Source organism: Rhineura floridana, chromosome 11 (genome assembly GCF_030035675.1).
Source record: "Rhineura floridana isolate rRhiFlo1 chromosome 11, rRhiFlo1.hap2, whole genome shotgun sequence".
Taxonomy (NCBI): Eukaryota; Metazoa; Chordata; class Lepidosauria; order Squamata; family Rhineuridae; genus Rhineura; species Rhineura floridana.
In genome coordinates this window covers 27,372,080-27,398,353 of record NC_084490.1, presented here as the reverse complement: position 1 = coordinate 27,398,353, position 26,274 = coordinate 27,372,080, and the positions used below count along the sequence as shown (strand labels likewise).

Below are 26,274 nucleotides of genomic sequence, written 5' to 3'. Positions count from 1 at the left end.
GTTTGGAACACCCTACCCCAAGAAGTCCACTCTGCTCCCTCCCTTAGGGTTTTCTGGAGACTTTTGAAAATGATCTTGTTCCGGAGAGCCTTTGGGAGGGACTGAAGGAAGAGCCTGACACTGATTTTATGATTTTATGCCTTCTACATTAAATTTTACCTTGTAGTTCCCTTTAGTACCACTCCCTATATATATGTATATATATGTGTGTGTGTGTGTGTGTGTATTGTATGTGTACAATATATATATATATATATATATTGTATTTTATGCATTTAATTGTATTTTATGTATTTTAAATTATTTTAATGTTTTTGTGATTTTATTGTTTACAATTTTATTATGTACGTGTTTGATTTTATTTTTGTAAGCTGCCCTGAGTGCCCTATTATAGGGTAGAAAGGCAGGATAGAAATATTTTAAATAAAGAAATGCATTTAGTTGCTTTTATGTTTCCTGTTTATTAGTTGCTCCCTGTGGTTCAGATCAGGCCTCAGCATAATGATGTAGTATTTAGGGAAGAAGATGAAGCCCAATAACCCAGCACAGGAGGACAAGATGGAGAAAATCTCCACAGCAACCATATATTTACCTTTGGTGCTCAGGTAGGTTGGAACAAAGGACAACCAAACACTGCAAAACACCAACATGCTGAATGTAATAAATTTGGCCTCATTGAAACTGTCAGGTAATTTCCTGGCTAGAAAAGCTACTATGAAAGTTACAATGGCCTGGAAACCCATATAGCCCAATACACAGTAAAACAGGACAGATGAACCCTCATTACATTCCAATATGATTTTCCCATTCACTGAGTGCATGTCCGCATCTGGGAATGGAGGGGAGGTACTTAACCAAAGAGTGCAAATGCCAGCTTGAATAAAGGAGCAGGAAAGAACAATAGAACTTGCCAGTCTTTTTCCAACCCATTTCCTCATCCTGGATCCTGGTTTGGTTGCCATGAATGCAAGAACCACAGTAATGGTCTTTGCTAACACAGAAGAAAGGGCCACAGAGAAGACAATGCCAAAAATCATTTGTCGGAGAAGGCAGATTATAGTTGTAGGTTCTCCAATAAAGAGTAAGGAGCAGAGGAAGCAAAGGAGGAGGGAAATGAGGAGTATGTAGGTGAGGGTCCGGTTGTTGGCTTTGACAATGGGAGTGTCCTTGTACTTCACAAAAGTTCGAAGGACTAAAGTGGTGAGGAATGATAAAAAAATAGCCATGATAACTAAGATGATCCCTAATTTTTCTTTGTAAGACAGGTAGCTTACAACCTTGGGAATACATTGAGTTTTGTCCTTGCTTGGATACTCATCCTCTGGGCATTTGACACAGGAGTCCATATCTGAAAACAAAGAGAAAGGTGTTTTCTCTTTTTCCTCTAGCCATTTACCAACACAGAATCGAATGTTAATTGTGAGTCAAAGAGAATTAAAGGAACCAATCAGTCAAAAGGAAAGGGGTCTTGAGGAGTGGAGAAAAGTTATAAATTCTTCACTGCAGTCCATAACAGCTACATATCTTGTAGAAAAATCATACTGTATATGTAATAAAGTGTATTTTAATATGTTATATTATTTCAGACAAGATGATGTAGATAAAAGGCCATGTTCAGTACTTGTCAGAGAGAGGTGCATACCTCTGTAGCAAAGAGGTGAAAGAGTTCTGCTAAGAAGAGATGTGTGGCAGCCTTCAAGAAAGAGCTACTGCCAAATCACAGCTGGTTATTGTGAATCTGAGGCAACAGTTCTTGCTGAAGACTAGAGCTGCAGTCTGACAGAAGTCTGAAAGATCCAGAATGAAGGAAGTGAGAACCAAGTTGAAGACTGCATGTAAAGTCTTCTGGGAATAATGAAGTGTGTGTTATCTGGAATGAATGGGAGTGTGCTTTCTTAAAGGGACAGTAATTCTATTGCTTATGTAATACTTATGCAGTGCTATATAAAGTAACAGTGAGTAATTAAGTGAAACTACTTAATAAGTAACCCTTTAAACAAACTTAACCATCTAAATTTCCTAAAAAACAGATAAAAACAGAACACAACTATATATATTGTGGAATGACCAGCAGAAACTTCTCAGAATATCTTAATGATCCGCTTTGTCTATACTGGAGGAGGTGTTTTGATAGTTACCCTGGTCCCAAGTTACTTAGGTCTTTAAATATCAACAAAAGAAACTTGAACTTGGCTCAGTAGTTAAGAGGAAGTCAGAGCAAATTTTTATACAATGGTGTAAAGCTGGATATACCACTGAGCACTCTAGCAGCTGCATTTTGTGCTCTCTGCAGCTTCTGAACCAGGTGCAAGGATAGCCCCACATATAGCACATTACAGCACATTACAATAGTCTAACAGTGAGGTTACCTATGCATGGACTGCCATAACAAAGCTATCCCAGTCCAAGAACAGTGCTGGTACACCAACCAAAGTTGGTAATATATGCTCTTAGCCACTTAGGTCATCTGGACATCTAATGATCACAATGGATCTAGAAGCACCTCCAAACTACATACCTGCTCTTTCAGAGCAAGTACAGCCTCATCCAAGGCAGCAACATACCCATTTTATGAATCAGGGAACCATCTAAAGGATCTCTATCTTCTCAGGATTCAGTTTCAATTACAGTTTATTGGTCCTCATTCACACTACATCCAGGCACTGCATTAGGACATCCAGAGGCTTGCGGTCATCGACATACTAATGACACATTTTCCCAAACCTCCTAATGACTACCCCTGCATGTACATATAAATATCAAGTAGCACAACATCGTGCCCTATGGCATCTTGCAGATTGACTGCAAGGGTGCTGAGGCACAGTCTCTCTATTTTAATCTCTGGAACAAACCTGCAAATAGAACTTAAACCAGTGCAAAATGGTGCCCCCAACTCATGGGAATGGTCCAGGAGGATGCTGTGGTCAACAGTATCAAAATTAATTAATTTTCCATTTATTTATCCATATTTTCTCACCCAGATGATTTAGATCCTGCTCTCAAATAAATGTCTCTTCAGTTATACCCATTAAACAGCCATCATATCATTCTCTCCCATTCACCCCCCCCAAATAAACTCAAAATATGGTATGATGGCAGTGGTGCACTATTGCCTTCAGATACTGATGATGAGAATGTAACCATGAGACAAAATGCCCAGCGGTAGTTTTTATTTTACTCTTCCCTTTTGCCCTCCCTCCCTCCCTCCCTCCCTGTTTCTTTACTTTGACTTTACACAAAAGCAAGTGAGCTCCTAGTTGTGAGCTGGCTATGCCACAGGAGTCAACTCAAACTTCAAATTCTCTTGGGGGGGCTAGAAAACAATTTCATTTCTATTTCATTTCCACAGATATTGTATGGAAAAAGAATAGGTTTCCTTGTGTAAGGGCAGACATTTCTCCCTGTATCCTACAGTTTGTCTGAGAAAGACTTCTGGATCCCCTAGGGCTATGGGTTTCAATTCTGAACAACAAGTGAAATACCAGGTGGTCCAGTTGGAAACAGGAAACCTATCCCTAATTTGCCTGTTCAAAAAAGTATGTTGAACTGGATTTAATTGGTCTACTGATTTCAGAGATATGATTGCCTAGCACTCAAGACAGGAACTTCTCATTGGTTGCAGAGCTCCCTGGCAAGGAAGGACCACTTTGTCCCCTTTTCTTTTGACAGGGGTTTCAACTATCAAATTTCTGAAGTTGTTTTATGATTCCTTGGTCTTTTACTTATTCATTTTAATTGATATGACAGTTATATATTACATTTCAAGCAGTTGAAAGCAGCATATATGGTCTCTCCATCTGAACCTCACAATACAATGTATGGTTGGTTAGGATGGAAGTTTGTAACTGGCCTCACATCTGGAAGTCCCCATCTCTTTTAAAGGGATACATATTAAAATAAATAAATAAAATAACTCTTCAAGCAAGCATACAATAATTAATCAATATTATAGGAATGTGTAGATATCTCTGTACATTATGCCTCCTACCCTTCCTGTGAGAGATCAATCCTTCTGGACATGGAGCACAATCATAGCAGCAAAATTTCTCTCCTTTCATTTGCTTGCTGTAGCCAGGATAGCAGTAGTCATTGCATACAGAAACGGGCAGCATCTGTTCAGAATCATGAAAGACAAAATAACAATAAGAGATTAGCCTCTTCATTCATTCACCTCCCACACAATAAGAATTGTGACAGGAAGAGTGAGGAAATATCAATTGAATTGGCACAGTTTCCTCCATCACACTCTCATCACCTGTTCCCACCACCCTCCACATGTTGGGAGCTGAATGTCCACTCAAGTTGGCCATAGAACCCTGCATGAGTAGAGTGCATTGCAGGCACTGAGCTCCCAAAACATGGAGAACAGAATAGGTGGCCAATGATATATATTCAAGTGTTCGCTGTTATTCCTCACCTGATTAAAACTTTGATGCCAAACTATTTGGTTATCATGAATGCTTAATTCCATGCCTGGAGGAGCCTGAGGTTCTAGTTTCCCAACTTTCACTCGAACTAAGGAGCCATTGGGGAACATCACCCAGTTTGTAACATCAAAAATTGCAACTAATTCTCCATTTTCATCAAAGTGCACAGTGTCTCCAGCACTGTTATTGAACATAAGACTCCTTAGAAAATGATGGACCTAAATTGTAAAAGGATTGGACAAGAGGCTTTTAGATTATTTCAACAAGCTTAACAAAAATATTGTCATTATGCAGTAATGATAGCTGTACTAATTATAGTTCTGTTCTTCTTGTTGTTGCCTCTAGCTCAAAAGCTTGTTTGCTTTTTTTAAAAAAGCATTGAATTCAAATTACCTGCCATGGTTGCATATTGTGTACTGTCAGTTTTTCTCCTTCTACCAACTTTTTGTATTTGGGTTTGGATTTGAACATGGCATGCAAAGCATGTGCCACAGCATAGACAGCATTGTAGACATTGTAACTGTGGCCAGTCATGGGCATTTCAAACAAAATTCCAGGAAGACTCTCCAGCTTTTCCTCCCCAGTGCAGGGTTTCTCTTCTTCCTCCTCCTGTTGCTTGGACAGTTTTAATGAACAACCAAATGACTGTTCCCAGAAGTCCTGGATAAAACCATCTCCTTTGGCCCAAGAAGGGCATAACATGTGAATGAATTTTTTAAATCCTAATGGCTGATTTGAGTGAACTGTGAAGGATATGGAACCATGGAAGTCTTGCATATCCCAAGTCTTCTGAACAGATAATGATGCAAAATCCCAGTGGGACGTAACCATCCAGACTTTACCCAGAGGTGGATAGTCCATTGCAGGTGCTACAAACAGCATTAATCTCACAACCTGAAAGGATGGAGGTTCTCCATAAACAAATAATACACTGGGGTTTCTTTCAAAGACCATTGCATAAGAATGCTGGAAAGCATAGCCTATCATCTCATCAACATAATCCCATTTTGGTACTCTTGCTATGAAGGCATAACAGATATCATTCTGGGAAAGCATTGGTACCATTGTCTGTAAAAACCTGTCCCCTTTGTCATCATTGACAGCCAAGAGCCCAATCCATGTCCATCTCAAATACAGAAGTAACTGCACAACCCCTTTGTGTTGATGGATTTCATTTGGGACCATCTGGTACAAAAAGGGGAACAGCATTTTGGCACCTTTGAGTGGCAAAAATGATCCATAAGTGAGCTGAAATAAAATGTATACATGCTTTTTTCATATAGATTACAAGAGAATATTATAACATGGAATCATACAGCTGCAGAGAGTCTTCATAAAGCCATCTTTTCCAACATCCTGTAGAATTCTATAGAGTTTGATTATCTGCAAGAGTTGGTTGCTAAGCCTCTCCTGGAAGACCTCCAGTTAATTCATTCAATCATTAGACACAATGAGACACTAAGGCAGCTTTATGCCTAGTCCTGATCTGGTGCCAAACACTGAGTTACTGAGGGATAAACCAGATACCCCATGGTCAGTGACCTTTCAAGAGCAGTCAGAGTATCCAGGACCCAGTCCTGAGGATCTCCTTGAGGAGCCCTCCAGTGGGAGACCTGCTAAAGAACCCTTGGAGTCGTCAGAGGTGGAGGTGGAGCCACCCCTTGGTCCTTTAGAATGGTGCCACCAAAAGGTCCAGCCCAAAAAATAATGACATACAGTCATTGTGCAGCTTGTGCAAAAGGGGTCTACTCATGAGTAAGCAATTCCTCAAACTCTTTTTATAGCAACAGCTGAAGCTAGGGTGTAATATAGGAGGCCAGACTATATAAGATCTTATAGGTAGCCTTCTGGAAATAATGTAGTTGTGTGGTGGTATGCTACACTGTGGGTGAACTTTGTGTGATGTTATCCTGGCTCCAAAACATTATCTACGTAATGGCAGAGGGTCTTAATTGGAAGAATGGAGCAGATATTTTTAAAAGCAGAGTAATGGTACAGTCAGCAATGGCAAACAGCTATTCCAGCCCTAGACCTCTTACAAGGTGATGAGATGATGGGGGGAAGCCTGATCTACAAGCAAGGTCCAAAGTTCAGGAATCAAGGACAAGACATTTAAGAATGCACTGGAGCTTCTAAGTTGTTCTAACAAATACCCATGCCCACTTGCCATGCTTTAAAGCTGAGCTGGGGCATGCTTGCTTGTGAGAATCACTGGTCCTGTGGGAATGTCTCACCTGCAGGCATGTGCTGTGTCTAGGTGTGTGCCTCTTTTCCCTTTTTTGGAGGTGTCAACTTGTCCTGAGAGATAAGGCTGAGCCGGCCTCCCCCTCTGAATTCTTCTGTTTAGCCACTCCAGGCTATAGATTCTCTCCCTCCCCAGAGTTTGGCAATGCTTCCTCCCCTACTGGAAGGGAGGAGGAGCTGGGACACCTGCCTCACCATCAAAGCCAGCTGGATTTGGAGGGAGAGTAGGGCCTCTCTCCTCCAGATTCTGCCCCAGTTTTACAGCCTCCTTGTCTTCCTCCAGAGTATTCCATCCCAGGCCTGGGCTCAAATGTGCTGTGGGATTCATGACAGATACTGACCTTGGACTGGTGCCTGACCTTGCTTCTGGATTGTGTTTGGACTATGGTGGCTGGTGGCTCCATGTCATTGGGGCAATGGAATCCATTGCAGATTTTAGTCTGAACTTTCAAGAAACTGTCCAGGATGCCTCTTGGATGCCATTGCCCCACTGACATGGAGCCACCAGTCACCACTGTTTGGAACTTAGGCTCTCTGTGCTTGACCTTTGTTTGGACTGTGTAGCACCTTCAAACCTGCCTGACTTGATGAATACTTTGGATTCAGTTAGGCTTGTTTTTTTTTTGCAGCCATATTGCACAGCTTGCTTGTGATTTGTTTGTGATGAACTGTAATCCTGAGATAACTTTCACATCTACTACTCCTAAGCCTGGTACCCTGCATCCCATAGCAAGCATTTGGGTGCTGTTGTTGCTTTTTTTGCTTGACTTGTATTGATTTTACCTCCTTTTAATACCATTATGTTAGTTTTAGCCCAGTTCTCTACTGCATCAACATCATTTTGAATTTTATTCCTGTCTTTTGAAGATTTACTTCCTCTCCACCACCTCTAGGGTGGCAAATTTATAAGGGTTATTTCCATATCTTCATCTAGGTCATTGATACAAATTTTGAAGATGATCAACCTCTAAGACAGAGCTCTGAAGCATAAGGACACAAGAAGAGCCTGCTGGATCACTCTAGTGGCCCATCTAGTTGAGGATCCTGTTCTTACAGTGGCCAACCAGACGGCTATGGGAAGCCCATAAGCAGGACCTGAGTGCAACAGCATTCTCCCTGCCTGCAGTTTCCAGCAGCCGGTATTCAGAAGCATTCTTTGCCCCACTTGAAATTTCACTGATGAGAAGTCATTGATGAGCACTCACTGAGTTCAGTTCTCCAATGAGCTCTAGATCCATCTGACTGTACAATCATCTAGCTCACATTCTAGCCATGTGCTAACCAAAACATCACGGGCAACTTTATCAAACAGTTTGTTGAAATCAAGATAGTATACCACAGCCGTGAAATCTCCATACACTAATGCACACAGCTTACCTGTGGAATCTTGTGGATTGCTGAGATGATGGCCATATTGGCAGAGATCTCAGAGATACATCCTCCAATAAGAGCTATCAGATTGTTCTGGGTGTCACACTTGAAGTTGGGAACAAACCTATGTTGTGTGGAAAGCAGGCTGAGAGTGGCCTTATAGGTCATCCTTGCAGCATAATAGCTATTAAGGATGTGGAATCCTAGAGATATATTTGATAAGATGTTTGGGTTCTCATTGATCTCCTTTACAGCAAATGCTAAGGCCAGGACGTACTGATAGCTTTTAGGCACAGAACTGTAATAATAGTTACAGATGTTTCAATAAAACAACAAAAGACACTATAAAAATACATTTGTACATTCCTTCATCTTTTATGTGCAAGCTTGCAAAACTGAGATGTGATATATAACTGCACAAGATTATAGACTGAAGTACACAAAATAAGACACCTGGCATAAATATTCCTCTCCTGAACTGAAGGTCTAAACGCTCAAAATATTGTCGGTACTTAATAAACTGCTGCCTACACTTATTAGTTTAAATCCTTCTACCAACAAAAACAACCAGCTGAATGTAGACAGTCCAAATGTAAGCTATGATGTGTTACCTATCTCTCCAAAGGAGAATTCAAAGAGATATATAATGACAGCCTTTCATCAGCTTCTTAAATAAGATGAACACACACAGTAGTTTTCATTGTTACTCATCTGCACATTTTCAAAACCGAGGTGAAGCTTACAACCATATAGTGAAGAAAAAAGTAAAAAAGAGCAGTGCATCTGAAATAGATATTCCTTCATGAACTGAAGAGCTAAGTGTTCAACTTGATTTGAGATCATTCTTGTGCTTAACAGACTGCTTCCTATAGTTACTGGAGTCACTCCTTTTGTCAACAAAAACAATACTGCAAAATAAACCCCCAAACCAACCCAAAGTACATCACATGTAAGTTATTTGTTTTTATTTCATTTCAGGTATTTATATACTGCTTAATATTCAGAATTTCTAAGTAGTGTAATTTTTGTTTATTTTTTTAAAGAATAATAACACTTAAAATTCAGCCTAGAAACAGGATACTGAACATGGTTGCTAAAGTAGGAAAGTATTTGTGAAGTGCCTGAAGCAGGGAGGGGATTAGAGAGAGTCTAGTCTCAATTGGGAGGGAGTTCCACATGACTGGGCCAGCAATACTGAATGCATGACTTCTGGTATTTACAAGCCATGCCTCAGAACCATGGGGGGCACTATGACGTGCTTCTTATCATTTTCAAATCCAATCCAAGGAATAGAGATGTAGAGTGAGTTCTCTTGCCATTTCTCCAGTGGTATTCTTGCTATGTCATTCACTTCATTTTTATCACTGAGAACATCACTATCAAATAACCCAATGAAATATGCAATGAGATGAAGTGAGTTCAAGTAACCGATAATGGATCATTTAGATTTTTTGAAGTCTGAGGTATATTAGTGTATCTGTCATAAGGTGATGAAATAAGAGGTGGTTAGACCCTTGGATGATAAGGGAGTCAAAGGTGTGCTAAAAGAGGATAAAGAGATTGCTTGGAAGCTAAATTAATTCTTTGCATCTGTCTTCACAGTGGAAGATATATGGCAGATCCCTGTGCCCGAACAGACTTCTTCAGGAAGGGAGTGTAAGGAACTGAGTCAGATAGTGGTGATGAGAGATAAAGTTCTAGGCATTATAGACAAAATAAAATCTAACAAATCACCAGGTACAGATGACATCTACCCGAGAGCTCTTTTTTCCCAAGAGTGAAATTGCTGATCTTCTAACAAAAATATGTAATTTGTCCTTAAGATCAGCCTCCATTCCTGAGTACTGGAAAGAGACCAATGTAACACCAATCTTTAAAAAGGGGAGATCCTGGAAATTATAATGTCTTTTTCTGGAAAAACGGGTGGAAACCATGGCTAAAGATAAAATAACCAAGCATATCAGAGAACACGCCTTACTGAAACAGAACCAGCATGGCTTCTGCAAGGATAAGTCCTATCTCACTAACCTATTAGAGTTCCTTGAGAGTGTCAATAAGCATAAAGAAAGAGGCAATCCAGCTGACATAGTATACGTGGACTTTCAAAAAGCTTTCAACAAGGTACCTCTCCAAGGACTCCTAAGCTTAGTAGTCATGGAATAAGAGGAGAAATCATCTTGTAGATCAGAAACTGGCTAGGAAACAGAAAGCAGAGCCTAGGGATAATTGTCAGTTCTCTCAATGGAGGGATGTAGAAAGTGGAGTCCCCCAAGGATTGGTTTTGAGACCTACTTTTTAACTTGTTCATAAACAATCTAGAGTTAGGGGTGAGCAGTTAGGTGGCCATGTTTGCTGATGATACTTAATTGTTCAGGGTTGTTAGAACAAAAGAGCTCTAAAAAGATCTCTCCAAACTGAGTGAATGAGTGGTAAAATGGCAATTGCAATTCAATGTAAACAAGTGTAAAGTTATGTACACTTATGTATACTGGAGCAAAAAAACTTAATTTCACATATACTCTCACGGGGCTGAGATGGTGGTGATTGACCAGGCATAAGGCCTTGAGGTTAGCATGGATAATTTGATGAAGATGTTGGCCTAGTGTGTACAGCTGTGAAGAAGGCAAAATCCATGCTAGGGTTCATTAGGAAAGGAACTGAAAATAAAATTGCTGATATCACAATGACATTGTATAAATCTATGCTCCAGCCGCCTTTGGAATACTGTGTACAATTCTAGTCACCTCACCTCAAAAATAATATTGTAGAGTTGGAAAAAGTTTGGAAAAGGTCAACCATAATGATCAAGGGGATGGAGCAACTTCCCTATGAGGAAAGGTTGCGCATTGGGGGCTTTTTAGTTTAGAGAAAATGACATGAAGAAAGTGGATAGAGAACTTTTTCTCCATCTCTCGTAACACTAGAACTCACTGATATCCAATGAAGTGAAATGGTGGAACAGTCAGGACATATGAAAGAAAGTACTTCTTCATGCAGCACATCATTAAACTATGGAATTCACTCTCACAGGAGGCAGTGATGGCCACCAACTTGGATGGCTTTAAAAGAGGTTTAGAAAAATTCATGGAAGATAAGGCTATCAATAGCTATTAGCCATGATGGCTATGTTCCCCCTTCATGGTTGGAAGCAGTACCAGGTGCTGGAAACTGCAGGAGGGAAGAGTTCTCTTGCATGCAGGTCCTGTTTGCAGGCTTCCCTGGTTGGCCACTGTGAGAACAAGATGCTGGACTAGATGGGCCATTGGCCTGATCCATCAGGCTTTTCTCATGATCTTATGACAGACAATGTTACAGGTGGAAATTACAATGGGGAGCCTTACCCAGATATGTCAAATCAGCACATGGTACCTGAGGATGAATCCACAAATTAACTTTAAAAAACAAAAAACAACAACATTGTAGACCATTATAATATTTCATGCATTTTAAATGTAAAAGTATGAACAGCAATTAGGAACATATTTCTTTTTGCAAATGTATGTGTAGCATACACATACTCTCAGTATACTATCAGATTTGTTTTGTGGAACTTTCTCAGGTCTGTTCTATTTTGCATCAGTAAACCTAAGTTTGCCCTCATGTAAGGTGAGAGTAGCTGTGCAACTTTAATGGGAGAAACAAAGAGGGAGGAAGAAACCTGGTGGTGTCTGTAAAATATAATAATATGAAAATGAAAGATTAAAAAGTCCAGAAGACTGAGAGGGCAAGAGTGCCAAAGATGAGGACAAAATGAGGGAAGACCAGAAAGAGCAGAAGCTAACAAAAAACATAAAGGGATGGTGCGGCTGGTATGTTTGTAGATGGAGATTCAGCTGGGCTCCTCACTGAAGAGTGCTCCCCCTCCCACCTTCTCAAGTATTATATTTCAACCTCATGCCTGAAAAAGGGTACAAGCATAGGAGAGCATAGCCAATGGTTGGCTGCAATAAAAATGGGACAGAGTACGCTTTTTTTATTCAAATGACTCCCCTAGGTGGTTTATAGCCATGTTAAAAATGCAGTGCAAGACAACTGACAGCATGTTTCTTCAATTTCTCATTTGCACTGGTAGATGCGAGAATGCTTTTATAATATCCAGGTGAACTTTTAGATATATATTTTAATTATGTTATACTCTATTGCTGTATTTTTGTTTCGTATATGATTCAGTTTTGTTTTCATTTTACTTAACGTTCATTGTTTAGAGATTTATTGCTCAGTTATGTTACGTACAATGTGGATTATTGTTAATAACAACAATAATGTTAGCAACTGTATTGAATGTGGCATTTATATGTTTACAGAATACATGTTGATTTTTGTTGAAATGTAAACCACTTTGAGGTGACTTGAAATATGAGGTGATATAGAAGTTAAAAATCAATCAATCAATCAATCAAACAAACAAACAGCCAATCACAGTGTGGCTATCCTACAAAAGCCCAATAGAAATGCACAGGATCCATTCATGTGGCTCTGGAGAAAAACCTACTAGTGGTTTATGTTCCCGACAAGATAAATCCAAATCCACCTTCTCTTACACCAAAAATCAAGCACCGTAATCCTTAAATGCATTCCCAATAAATGTGGTCTATCCATATTTCACATTGTGTGAGAGAGGATGCAGAGAGAGAAATGAAATATTGCCTTACATAGGTTCATCAATCATGGTCTGTGTCTGCTGTTCCATGAAAGAGATGATATGATAAAGGAAGAAGACTTGAGAAACGATCTGACCAATGATGATGTCTCCTGGCTGGTAAAATTCATGAGGAATGGGGAAGGGATCATCATAAATGCTGCAATTAATTGTATGTGCCTTGCATATAGTATGACACAGCAGTGCGAGTAGCAAAATTACAACCAGCACGATCCTCTTCACAAAACTTCCCCTCCAGACATAGATATCCATGTTACCAAATGCAGCATTGTTTTCATCTGTTAAAAGTTTTGCTACAGCCTCCCTTGAATGTTACACAGATTTATAGCAAAGGTGTGACCTTGTGAATCCTCCATCTGATTGTCTGATTCATTTAAAGACACATGTGTTATTTCATATTACTTAATGAGGTCCAATTTTCTACAGTAAGAATATGAGAATTGGAAGTGGGGAAGGAGAAGACAGTTCGAGGAATGGAGACACTGTACATGGAAGCATATCCCAACATATAAATGGACAATGGCCATGCAAAAGAATGACAGGGCCCTGCCTATCCCTATGTGCCGTTCTGAACAGTACAAAGTTTTTATACCTTTTTCAGATGCTGATTGTTGATCTTCCCTACTGGCTCTGTGTTTCCATTGTTTCAGGGGATAGAAAATAGCAGATTTGATTATAGGGATTATCATCATTTCCCAGTGGATTGTTGGCCTTTGAAGTTGCCTCATCCATGACAAAGCTGTTAGTTTTTCTTAATTTTGCAACTTATGCATTGCCCAACAGGTCCAGGATGCCTCTGCTCATAACCATAGATGTTCATATTCAGTGTAACCTGAACAGCAGGGGTTAGAGTCATAAACGGTGAATGTGAGGCTTAATTTTACCATGATGGCTGCATGACAAAATGCATTACAGTCATCTGTTTGTCCTTATTGTTATGAATATCAATTTGTAATAACTTGGATATCTTTTATGTGGTACTATCAAAACACAAGATTTGGTTTTCTCATATCTGCAGGACAAGGTAATCTGAAAGTGAAGGCTTTGCCCTGGTTTCTTTATCATGGCCAGATCACCTCCTGGTCAGTTTTAGGCTAACAGTGACCTTTCCCCTCTGCAGGGGAGGGTGATGTTTTAAGATGGGTAAAGTACCTGGATAGTTTTCCAGAAACCATATGGTGAGGGGTTCCAGTTGATGTGGCTGGCATTTCTGCTGAAACCCTTGTTGATGTATGTGTTAGGTCCAAACCAAAACAATGAGCTGTCCACAGCCTTACTCACCTCTCAACACCCCTGGGAGAGTGCGGAACTGAGATGACCCGAATCCGCTGCCAGAGGCCAGAAAGACACAACACAAAGTACCTTTGCAAAGGGGCCCCAAAATCTTTCTAGCAAGATGCCTTCTAGAGATTGGGAACCCCGTTTATTGAAAGGGGTCAGAATATATACCCTCAGAGACTTCCCAGGAGGATCCTTACGCCTATGCAGCCTCTGAGACTGGGCTCCCGTCTTGGATGAAACTTTTTCAGTTCTAAATCCAGTCAGAAGGGTCTTTTTTGACTGGGGTTAATTTCTTCTGGATAAGGAAGAAACGTGAGATTTCCCACACAGCTTTGTTGTGATTGTTGGAGACTGGAATTCTGTGAAAAGAAGGTCTTCCAGCAGCTCGGACAGAGCGAGGATTTCTAGCCAAGCTCAGCTGAAAAAAGTGATTCGTTTTTTTTTCTTTAAAGAAAAACGACCTAACAGGCAAGCATTCTTCTGTCTTACGCTTATTATTTTCTTATCTATACAGCTACAGAGATTTGTCAAAGATCCAGCAATTTAGAAAACCTGGGTGAGCCAAAACTTTCCTTTTTTTTTTTTATTCACAGAACTAAGGGGGAAGAAAATAAAAATAGCCTATCTCTTTTTTATTGCAGAAAGCTGACATGGAAAATAGCATAATAAAGATTACAACGGATGAGGGTTTTCTTTTTGATTTATAAGACTTTTGGGTAACATGTCTGGGACTATTTTTTCTGATCTATTTTTTTTTTGACGAATCTGCTCATTCTTTCTGTTATTAGCTATTTGGACGCTGAGAACTAAGGTTGTTTTTGTACTTCTGGGCATATAAGAGATAAGGGCTGTCTAGAGTGTGGCGCTAGCTGGTTTGAAAGATTAACTCCTTTGTAACTGGATAAAGAAATAAACTGTTCTTTGCTTGGGACATTGAAGGAGTTTTGTTCCTTTGGCTTTGGGAATGACAATTAAGAAGATCATGGATGTACAAGAAGGGACTTTACCTATAGACATGTTTCAGAAAATAATGAATGGGATTAATTCAATAAAACAAGAACTGAGAAATAATAGTCAAGTGTTGAGAATTGAACTTGACGAAATGAGACAGGAGCTGAAAGAAATTCAGGATTCTATGAGAAAGGAGAATAAAGATAGATCTGGAAAACCAAAAAAGGATGAAAGAGAAATTAAAGGCAAGGTTCAAACTATGGAGATTGGATTAAATATGGACATGGAAAAAGATTAGGACTTTCTGGCGGTGATGGATCCTGGAGACAAATATTACGGTTTGGAACTCAGCACTGTCCCTGAAGGAATTGAAGAGATTGGAGATAAAGATATTATCGGTTCAAAAAAATTCCTGGACTGGAAGGTCTTGATGGAACTTGAAATGGAGAAAGCTAACAGAATTAATCCCTGTTTTGTGTCAATGGAAAAATCTTTAAGAGATGTGCTAGTGTATCATGTAAAAAAGAGGAACAGAGATGCGGCTTTGCAACGATATTTCAGTGATATGTTTGGAACTGATGGCCAGAAAATATCTGTGAAAAAGGAAATTCCTATCAGACTCTTATTATATGACTATGACAGCAAGACTATTGGGCTCGTAAAGATGGAAGATGGAAGATGGAACCAATATGGATAATGGAAGAAGAGCGATTTGAAATTACTGGATCTAGTAGACTTGATGAGTTGGACTAATTGACATGTTTATCTAGAAAAAAAATTGATGGACATATATCTCAAGGATTGAAAACTTCTCTTTGACTTTTTGTGGAAGAATAAAATGCTATGATGTTAATGAGATTTGTAACCAACTAAGATAATTGCTGGAGGAAGGTGATTTTATAAGCTATTAAGATACAGGCTTGTTAAATATTATAGACTTATAGTTGAATTACGATAAATTGGTAGTCAATTTTATATATATATATATATATATATTTCTTTTTATTGTATTAGTTATGGATTTGTGTTTTTTCTTTTTGTATTGTTTTGGTTTTGAAAATTTGAATATGGATAAATTGACATGTTTACTTAGAGAAAAATTGATAGATACATTTTTTAAGGAATGGAAGCTTCTTTTAGATTTTTTGTTGAAAGATCAAAATAAAATGATGATATTGGGATTTGACGATTAATTAAGATAGCCTATGGAGAAAAGTGATCCTGTATGTATATATTAAGGGACAGGTTTGATATATATTATATACTTATAGCTGATCTGCGACAAATCGGAAGTCAACTATTTTACTTTATTTTTTTTCTTTATTTGTTTGTTGTATTTTGTTTTGTTTGTTTTTTTGAAAAATTTGAATAAAAATTATTAAAAAAAAAAAGAATATATACCCTCAGAGAGGTTGCAGGAAAGGGAGTAAAACGTCATAAAACATAAAGAAAAAACTACATGTCAGTACAGAGTGCAAAGGAGGGGAAGGAGTAAGGAAGGGGGGGTGACAGATTTGCCAGGGGCAGGTTGCCCCCTTTGGAGATCAGTCTTGCATGCTATACAGCCTTGAGATAAGGGGGCTGGTGCCAGGATGCTTAACACAACAAACAGGGAAAATGCAGACTCTCAAACCCATACAGAGTGCATTCTTTATAGGTCAAAGGCTTTTCATCTCCTGACATGTCTGCTAAAGCTCAATAAACATATGGAGATGTGGATTCAACCTGAACCAAGCTTTACTCACGCAGCTTTCTGGGATGTGGGGTCTGGTGAGGGGAGAATAAACCGAAATCAATTTTATTTCAACTAATGTTTCATTTTTAACTCAACATATGGAATGCAGAGATAGCCCTGCATACCCTCACTCTCTTAACAGAGCTCAAAAAGATTTGTGATATACCCCAGAACTTCAAACAATGAAGCAAGGTGGGAGATGGCTTGAGCACAAGTTGAGAAAGACTCACAGAAAATAAAAATTAAGCATTGGTATGTGGAAATGGTAACAGTGAAGGAAGAACAGAAATCTTCCTTTTCCATTCTATTGCAGTTTTTTTGGGTGGTTGAGAGCCTATGATATGCCGCTCCAAGGGAGATGGTGGAACTATCCAGACTGCACCGTGACATGTGTACTAGGCATTTTGAAGATATAATCACTTGACCTCACCAGGTGAATCTGGAGCATCAGGTATGCCATCTTTTATAGTGTGAGTGGATGTGTTTTATCTGATGCAGATTCTTGTGGCTGATAAAACGTGGGGAGGGGATAGCCAGTTGGGCCAGGGATGTAATGAATGCTTCTCCTCAATAGGGAGTGGTCCTGGGTTACCTAAAAGGGACAGTGGTAAGTTTGACTCTGTAGGTATCTGAGGGCAGGGAACTGTTTGAGTAATAGGATTGTCTGATCTCAGTGGATATTTGTCTTTTGGTCTTTGTAACTCAGGACAATGAGATTAACTGTATTAGCTTTTCAAGTTGTCCTTTCCACCTTTGCTGCCTAAGATCCTTTTGACTGGTCCTTGATGGAAGGGGAGAGTCCCTGGAAGTTGTAGAGTCTACAGTGACAGTCCTCTGCAATCTCTTCTTTGAATTCATTGGGTGGGTGGGGCAAAATTGGAAAGGAGAAGAGAAGGATAACAAAAGAGTAGAATCAGTTTTCCTGAACATGTGAAGAATTAAACAGTAGACAGAAAAAGGTGTGTGCAAACCTCATCTGCAAGGTTTCTTGCCTATCAGTAGATTTCTCTGCTTTTTAATACAGGAGGTAAGAAATGGGATCCTGTGCAAGTTTTCTGGGAATGGATTGATCATTTGCTTGCTTATTGAGTTCAGTGGGATTTACTCCCCTGCAATCATGCTTAGGATAGGTGAAACTGACCACAAGGGATGGGGAGGGGAGGAGGGGGATGGAAGTAGACAGGAGGGGAAAGAGGAGGGGAGGTTTGATCATTTGCATGTTTATTGAGTTCAATGGGATTTACTCCTGTGCAATCATGCTTAGGATAGGTAAAACTGACTATTGGGAGGGAGCGCTGGAGTGGGCAGGGGAGGAGGAAGAAGGAAGAGGGGAAGAGAGGAAGAAGGGAGGAGGAAGGGAGAGGAGAGGGGAAGGAGGGGAAAGGCAGGTCTGATCATTTGCATGCTTATTGAATTCAATTGGATTTACTCACACGCAGTCATGGCTAGGATAGGTAAAAGTGACCATGGGGGAGGAGGAGGGGGAGGGGAAAGTAGAGGAAAAGAGGAAGGGGGAGAGGGGAGCAGAAGGAGGGAGAGGGGGAGGGTTGAAGGAAAGGAGAGGGAAGGGACAAAAGGGAGGTGATGGGAGGGAGGGAGGAGGAGGGTAGGGCAGGTTTACTTGCATGCTTACTGAGTTCAATTGGATTTATTCCCATTAGGGTTGCCAGGCTCAATCCCTGAGACTGATCCTGTATCTTTAGGAGAAAAGAAAGTCAGCCAAGTGCAGGTGTTCTTGAAACTCTGTAATGGGAAAAACCACAAGGTGGAATTCTCCCTCCTCCCTGCACAACTTTTAAAGATACAAAAGACCTCTTGGAGGCTGGACCTGGCAACCAAGAGGTCTTCTACATTACCAGAACACCTGCACTTGGCTGACTTTCTCTTCTCCTAAAGATACAGGATCAGTCTCAGGGATTGAACCTGGCAACCCTAATTCCCATGCAATCATGCTTGAAAATGAAATGACTTCCTTCAAGTTGATTCCAACTTACGGTGATCTTATGAATAGGGTTTTCATAGTAAACGGTATTCAGAGGTGGTTTATGATTGCCTTCCCCTGAGGCTGAGAGGCAGTGACTGGCCAAGGTCACCCAGTGTGCTTCATGGCTGTGTAGGGACTCAAATCCTGGTCTCCCAAGTGATAGTCCTAGAATAGGTAAAAGTGACCATGGAGGAGAAGAAGGGTGAGGGCAGGAGGTGGAGGGGAGGGGAAGGAGGAGGGGGAGGAAGGGGATTGGAAGGGGATGGGGAGGGGAAGGGATGGGTGAAGGAAGGGGAGGGAGAGGGGCAAGAGGGGGATAGGAGGGAGGAGGAGGGGATTTGATTTGATGTGTGATTTGATGCAACTCTGAATGCACATAGGTTAGGTTCTCTATCATTATATCTAGAGTATTAGATATGAATGGGTAAAAGTTAGAACGCTGCTTGCATCATGTATGATTGTGAAATGCAATATTTTTCCTGTTTCTTCCTCTGATAAACCAATCTTTATTTCACTTTCTTTGTGTGCTTTATTGGGATCAAAGATAAAGTTGTACATGCATAAGAGTGACGTGCCGGTTTAATTTCAAACAAATATTTTTCTACCCTTGCAAAGTGGCATTTGAATTTCAGGTGAGTATAAACAATGTATGTGGGGATTCAAACATATACGTGCAGCCCACCCAACAGGTGCCTCTTGAATGTCTCCTTTACGTCTTCAAAATAGCTGGCATCTTAACACCAAGAAAGCAGTTGCCCAGGCAAGTTTTTTTTCTTTTTTAATACAGGAAGTATGCTATTTTCAATACAGCTCTTAATAAGACTTTGCAATTCCTAAGAGCAATAGGAATTGAATAATCCACCCCAGGATTGCTTGGAAGAGTTATTTGCTTTATTATTATTATGCAGGGTCCTGGCAGCAATGGGTAAGGTTCTGGAGTAAACCAAACACAAATTGGTTTCCATTCCCTTTGCTATTTAAGCTTTCATATGTAATCCCAGTTGTTTGAGAACTGGATGTGTCTTAAGGATACTCTGCACATGCTCTGAGGAACACATTCATCTTGTAGTGATGTTTTTCTCCCAGTCATGGTGTCTGGTTTTTTAGTCTTTTTTTAAAAAAAATCAAGGGTCGTTTTTTTTTAAGTCAAGAACACCAGCTTGGATGGCTTTAAAAGAAGATTAGACAAATTCATGGAGGACAGGGCTATCAATGGCTACTAGCCATGATGGCTGTGCTCTGCCACCCTAGTCAGAGGCAGCATGCTTCTGAAAACCAGTTGCCGGAAGCCTCAGGAGGGGAGAGTGTTCTTGCACTCAGGTCCTGCTTGCGGGCTTCCCCCAGGCACCTGGTAGGCCACTGTGAGAACAGGATGCTGGACTAGATGGGCCACTGGCCTGATCCAGCAGGCTCTTCTTATGTTCTTATGTTCTTATATGGTTCCCTCCAGATGTTTGGACTACAACTCCTGTCAGCCCCAGCCAGCATGGCCTATGTCCCAGCATCATCTGGAGGCCATCAAGTTAGGGAAGGCTGATCAAGAGAACAACTGAACAGTAGTGTTCATACAATAGCCATCATGATTTTTCGTTTATCACCACTTAGTGGTGTTTAGAGCTGAGTTATTTTATTTTGCCACTGTAATCATGTATGAGTGGACTTGGGTTGTATCCAAATAAGTTCTACTCTGAGTAAACCCATTCAATCCAATGGGCCTAAGTTGATCATGTTCATTAATCTTAGACGGGTCTACTCTGCGCATGACTTAGACACAGTCCAATGAGACAATTGGCTTTCAAAATAAAGGTTTGTATATCTGTTAAGGCAGCGATGGTTAACCTTTTTGGAGTTGCATTGACCTATGGCTAACTCCCCAGGGGCTGCATGGTAAAGTGAGTGCAGTCACAGTGAAAATTTAATATCTTTATAATTAAGCACTGAGTGCATGGAATACATCAAGCTGATTTCTTAGAATATATGGAATGCTGCAGGAATGATTTCCCATAATTGCAGCTTCTTTGTTTTCCCTCTTTGAAATCCTTCTTTGTCTAATACATTTTTAAAGATGTCTAAACCCATAGTCAACACCACATCTTGTAGCACACAATTTCATATATTAATTATGTACTGTGTGAAGGGTCCTATTGCTTATCAATTTAGCTAGTGGGTAGGTGGTTTCCTGTATTCTAGTGTTACAAAAAGAAATATCTCTATATCCACTTAATTCTTTTTACCAAAAAAATTAAGTATGCCGGTTTGTCTTTGATAATACAGGCATACCCCGCTTAAATTAGCTTCACTTAAAGTCGCCTCGCTATAAAGTACATGCTCCATACTCCACCATACCCCACTTTAACGTACGCGCTTCACAATAACGGACACTAAATGGCATGATGCCTTTGCCATCTAGTGGCGATTGCAGTGCAGTACATGCATAGATAATTACTTCACTTTAAGTACATTTTCACTTTACATACACGCTCCAGTCCCATTGCGTATGGGATCAAGGCAGTGGTAAATGCTTCCTTGGAAGAGGGTGCACTGCCATTAGCCCTTAAGTAGGCAGTAATCAAGCCCATTCTGAAAAAGTCCTCCTTGGATCCCCAAGAGTTGAACAACTTTCGCCCAGTCTCTAATCTACCATTTTTGGGCAAGGTGATCGAGCGAGTGGTGGCCATACAGCTACAGTCACACTTGGATGAAGCGGATTATTTAGATCCATTCCAATCGGGCTTCAGGACTGGACATGGAACTGAAACAGCCTTGGTTGCTCTGGTGGATGATTTGAGGAGGGCGTTGGATAGGGGAGAACATGCCTTCCTCGTCCTCCTGGATCTCTCAGTGGCTTTCGATACCGTTGACCACGGTATCGTCTTGGATCGCCTGGAGGGAATGGGAATAGGGGGCACTGTTTTACGGAGGTTCCGTTCCTATCTCTCAGACAGGCACCAACGGGTGGCATTGGGAGATGAGGTTTCAGACCCTTGGCCTCTCAATTGTGGTGTGCCACAGGGTTCTATCCTCTCTCCCATGCTATTTAACATCTATGTAAAGCCGCTGGGGGCCATCATCAGGAGATTTGGGTTGCAGTGTCACCAATATGCGGATGACACTCAGCTCTATCTCTCATTTAAGTCCTCACCAGAGTTGGCTGTGGATACCATTTCCAAGTGCCTGGAGTCCGTAAGTGAATGGATGGGAGGTAATAGGCTGAAACTGAACCCCGACAAGACCGAGGTACTGCTTGTGGGAGACAAGAGGAGGTTGGGTGATATTGACCTGGTGTTAAATGGGGTAAGATTGCCCCTAAAGGACCAGGTTCGCAGCCTCGGGGTCATTCTTGACTCCCAGCTGTCCATGGAGGCTCAGGTTTTGGCAGTGAGCCAGGCAGCTTGGTATCAATTACATCTAATACAGAGGCTGCGTCCCTACCTTCCTGTCCATCTGCTCCCACGGGTGGTACATGCCCTGGTCTCCTCTCGCTTAGACTACTGTAATGCGCTCTACGTTGGGTTACCCTTGAGGACGGTCCGGAAACTACAGCTGGTACAGAATGTGGCGGCACGGTTGATTAAGAACAGCCACCGCCATGATCATATCACTCCAGTGCTAGAAGATCTGCACTGGTTACCAGTTGTTTACCAGGCCCAATTCAAGGTGTTGGTGTTAACCTTTAAAGCCCTACACGGTTTCGGTCCAGTTTATCTAAAGAAGCGCCTCCAGCATCATCAAATATGCCGCCTGACGAGATCAGCCTCACAACACCTTCTCTCGGTCCCGCCAGTTAAAACAGCTAGGCTGGTGCGGACCAGAGAGAGGGCATTTTCGATTGTGGCCCCCACCCTCTGGAATTCTCTGCCATGTGACCTTCGCCATGCCCCCTCCCTGGTAGATTTCCGCCGAGAATTGAAAACCTGGCTGTTTAGGCGGGCCTACGGGACTTTTGGGTAATCTAGTTTTATTCTGTAAAGATGTGGGTGGGTTTGATTAAGTAGAGTCTGATGTTGTATTTGTATTTATATGTTTTATTTTAATTTTCTGTACGTCGCCTAGAGTGGCCGTTAATTTGGCCAGATAGGTGACCTAGAAATAAAATTTTATTATTATATTATTATTATTAAAGCGGGGTATGCCTGTATATGGGAAAGACTGTAATTCTGTGGTAAGGCACATGCTTTATATACACAAGGCTTGAGGCTAAATTCTCTGATCTCCAGGTAACATGGCTGGGAAGGATGCTGAGCCTGAACACTTGGAGAGCTAGTGCCAGTCAGAGTAGAAAGTACTGGATTAGGGGACCAATGGTTTCATAGGAATAAGGCAGTAGTTGTACCGCATAGCTTAAGTGTAAACACCATTGCAATGGAGGAGAATGGGAAGAGAAGCAGATTTAGCTCGATCCATCTGTTGTGACCCCTGACTCTCTCTACCATTAATTTCACCCGTTGTGACTCCTGATGATGCTGATCCATGATTCTGCCTGCTGTTGGATGTCCCATCATTACAATGGGGCAGCAGTTACTTCTGTAAGTTATGGTGCAATGAAGTTCTCCCTTAGCCTTCTCTTTTGTACACTAAATGTCTCCATCCTTCTTTAGGTGTAGGTTTACTAATGCAAAATGAAATGCAACCATTACATTTTGTAATCTGAAATCTATGGTCCTGTTAATGCAATCTAAATAGCACTCGCCTTTTTGCAATCATATCACACTGTTTACTCATATTTCACTTTTATCATCTGTTATCATTGGGTTCTCTTGTTTGTTTTGCCTAAATGAAGTATGTTGCCTATGTTTTTATTTAATTTCATTGTGTTCATTTCAGTCCAGTTTCCCACTGCATCAACAATTTTATTCTGCTTCTGAAGTGTTATCTATCCCTCCCAGTTTTTGTTATCAGCAAATTGATAAGGATGATCTCCTAACTCTAGATCCTTAATACAGATTTTGAAGAAAATCAGACCCAAGACAGAGCCCTGAAACAGCCCACTTAAAATCTCCCTTAAATTTGATAAGCAACCATCAATAAGCTCTCCTCAAGTACAGTTTTCCAAAGTGGTCAGAATCCACCTAATTGTAGGCTCATCAATATGTATAATAATGATTAACCTCTTTGCTAACCAAAACACCATGGGGAACTTTTAAGAAATAGTTTGCGGAAATACAGATGTTACACCACAGTTGTGAAATCTCATTGAGACAGCTTTTCCTGTGGAGTCTTATGGGTTGCTGAGAGGATGGCCACATTGGCAGAGATTTCAGAGAAACACCCTCCAACGAGAGCTATCAGATTGTTCTGGTTGTCACACTTGAAGCTGGGGACAAACCTACTTTATGTGGAAAGCAGGTTCATTGTGGCCTTATAGGTCATCCGTGCAGCATAATAGCTATTAAGGATGTGGAATCCCAGAGAGATATTTGGTAAGATGCTGAGATTTTCATTGATCTCCTTGACAGCAAATGCTAAGGCCAGGATGTGCTGGTAGTTCTTTGGCACTGAACTATAATAAACATGTTTAATAAAGCAATGGTCACAATGAAAGCACATCTGCACACTTCATCATTGTTCATGTAGAAGCGTCCAGTATTGAGGTGCATCTTCTAATTGCACAGGAGTATAGGCTGTGTTATCAATCCCTTTTAAACAAACATATGCCTTTACCATATTTTACCTGTGCACTTTAACATTTAAAAGTATTAACAGTTACGGACAAGATTCTCCTTGGGCATATATGTATATATCACACATTCTCTCATTAGAAAGCCAGATTTATTACTGATCTTTCTCCGGTGTACTTGCATGTTACAGCAATAAACCCAGGCCTTTCTCTTTTGCAATGTAGGAGAGTAAGCTGTGCATATTAGATGGAAGAAAACAAGAGGAATAAAAAAGCATGGTGGCATATCTAAGATACAGTCAGAGCTTGGAAAAGTTACTTTTTTGAACTACAACTCCCATCAGCCCCAGCCAGCATGGCCACTGGATTGGGCTGATGGGAGTTATAGTTCAAAAAAGTAACTTTTCCAAGCTCTGGATACGGTACCATGGAACTGAATATTAAACAGACCAGAAGACATAGAGGGGGCAGAGTTGGAGGCTAAGGATGAGGAGGAAAAAAGTGTGGAAAGAAGAGAAGTTTTGTGATAAAAACTGAATAAGAGTATAATAGGTCATGTTTTCTTTTTTTCCTGCAGGAACCCAATAGAAAAGCACAGGAGCCATTTCTTTTTTATTGGGTGTCTGGAAGAATATGACTAGTGTTTTGCCCAAATTTCAAACTGTGTGAGAAAGAAAAGAAATGACGACTTACAAAGGTTCATCAATCATGGTCTGTGAAGGCTGTTCCATGAAAGAGAGGATGTTATAGTGGAAGAAGATCTGAGAAACAATCTCACCAATGAGAAAGTCACCAGGCTGATAAAATCCATGAGGAATAGGGAGGGGGTCATCAAATATGCTGCAATTAATGGAATGCGTCTTGCATACGGTATGGCACAGCAGTGTGAGCAGCAGCAACACCACCAGCATGATCCTCTCCATAAAACTTCCTCTCCCAATGGATTTCCATGTTTTGCTATAGTCTTCCTTTAATGGTGGGTGATATTGTTGGTACATGGATTTACAGTATGGCTGCTTAGGGAATCTGTGCACCTCCACCAGTGTCCTCTTTTTATATTTAATAGCAGCTCCTTTTTCAACAATGTCTCTCAATAGTTTCTTTTTTTTTAATCCTTTGAGAGAGGGAGGATGAATTACAATTTCTTTCTTTCTTTCATAATATAGATCTCTCTCTTGGTAAGGTATCAAACACTTTGTCTTGGTGTGCAAAGTGTAACCTTGTGAATCTGCAATGTGTTTGCCCCAAAGAATGGAAGATACATTACATAGCATGTGCATTATTTCATACTAGCCTATGGGCTAGCAACTAGTAAGAAACTGATATTTGCAAGTCATCAAGGAAGCGAAAGTATGAGGAGCAAATATACTCCTGATATACATCTGATTAAAAAAAATAAATCAAGGTGGAATTACTTGACAGCATACCCTCACCTATAAAGAAGGCATGGTCCTACAAAGGAATGGCAGAGCCTTGCCTATCCCGAGATCCAGTTTAAATAAGGGTTTATTGCTCTTTTCATCTGATTATTTTTGTATCTTGCTTACTGCCTCTCGATGCCCACTGAGACAGTAGACAGAAAGCAGTAGAACAGGTTGAAGTTGAACCCTGATAAGACCAAGGTACTACTTGTGGGAGACAAGGGAGGGTTAGGAGATGTTGACCTGGTGTTTGGTGGGGTGAAGTTGCCCCTACAGGACCAGGTCCGCAGCCTCGGAGTTGTTCTTGATTCCAGGCTGTCCATGGAGGCTCAGATTTAGGCTGTGAGCTGGGCAGCTTGGTATCAATTACACCTTATACGTAGGCTGCAACCCTACCTCCCTGTTCAACAGCTCCCGCTCGTGGTGCATGCCCTGGTCACCTCTCGATTAGACTACTGTAATGCGCTCTACGTGGGGTTACCCTTGAAAACAACCCGGAAATTACAACTTATACAGAATGTGGCGGCACGCTTACTTACCAACAGCCGCCGACGGGACCACATCACGCCAGTATTATTTGATC

The 26,274-nt window shown here is 40.8% G+C and overlaps 1 protein-coding gene across 1 annotated transcript; it reads right to left on the bottom strand.

The window, feature by feature from the left end:
• Window positions 1-437: 437 nt before the first annotated feature.
• LOC133367648 (vomeronasal type-2 receptor 26-like) lies at window positions 438-25,550 on the bottom strand. The gene is made up of 7 exons (XM_061591745.1): window positions 24,964-25,550; window positions 9,263-9,418; window positions 8,049-8,340; window positions 4,821-5,675; window positions 4,418-4,645; window positions 3,989-4,112; window positions 438-1,348 (listed from the first exon to the last, which is right to left on the bottom strand). Exons 1-7 carry the CDS (start codon window positions 25,548-25,550, stop codon window positions 438-440), a joined length of 3,153 nt encoding a protein of 1,050 aa, XP_061447729.1.
• Between the last annotated feature and the right edge of the window lie 724 nt (window positions 25,551-26,274).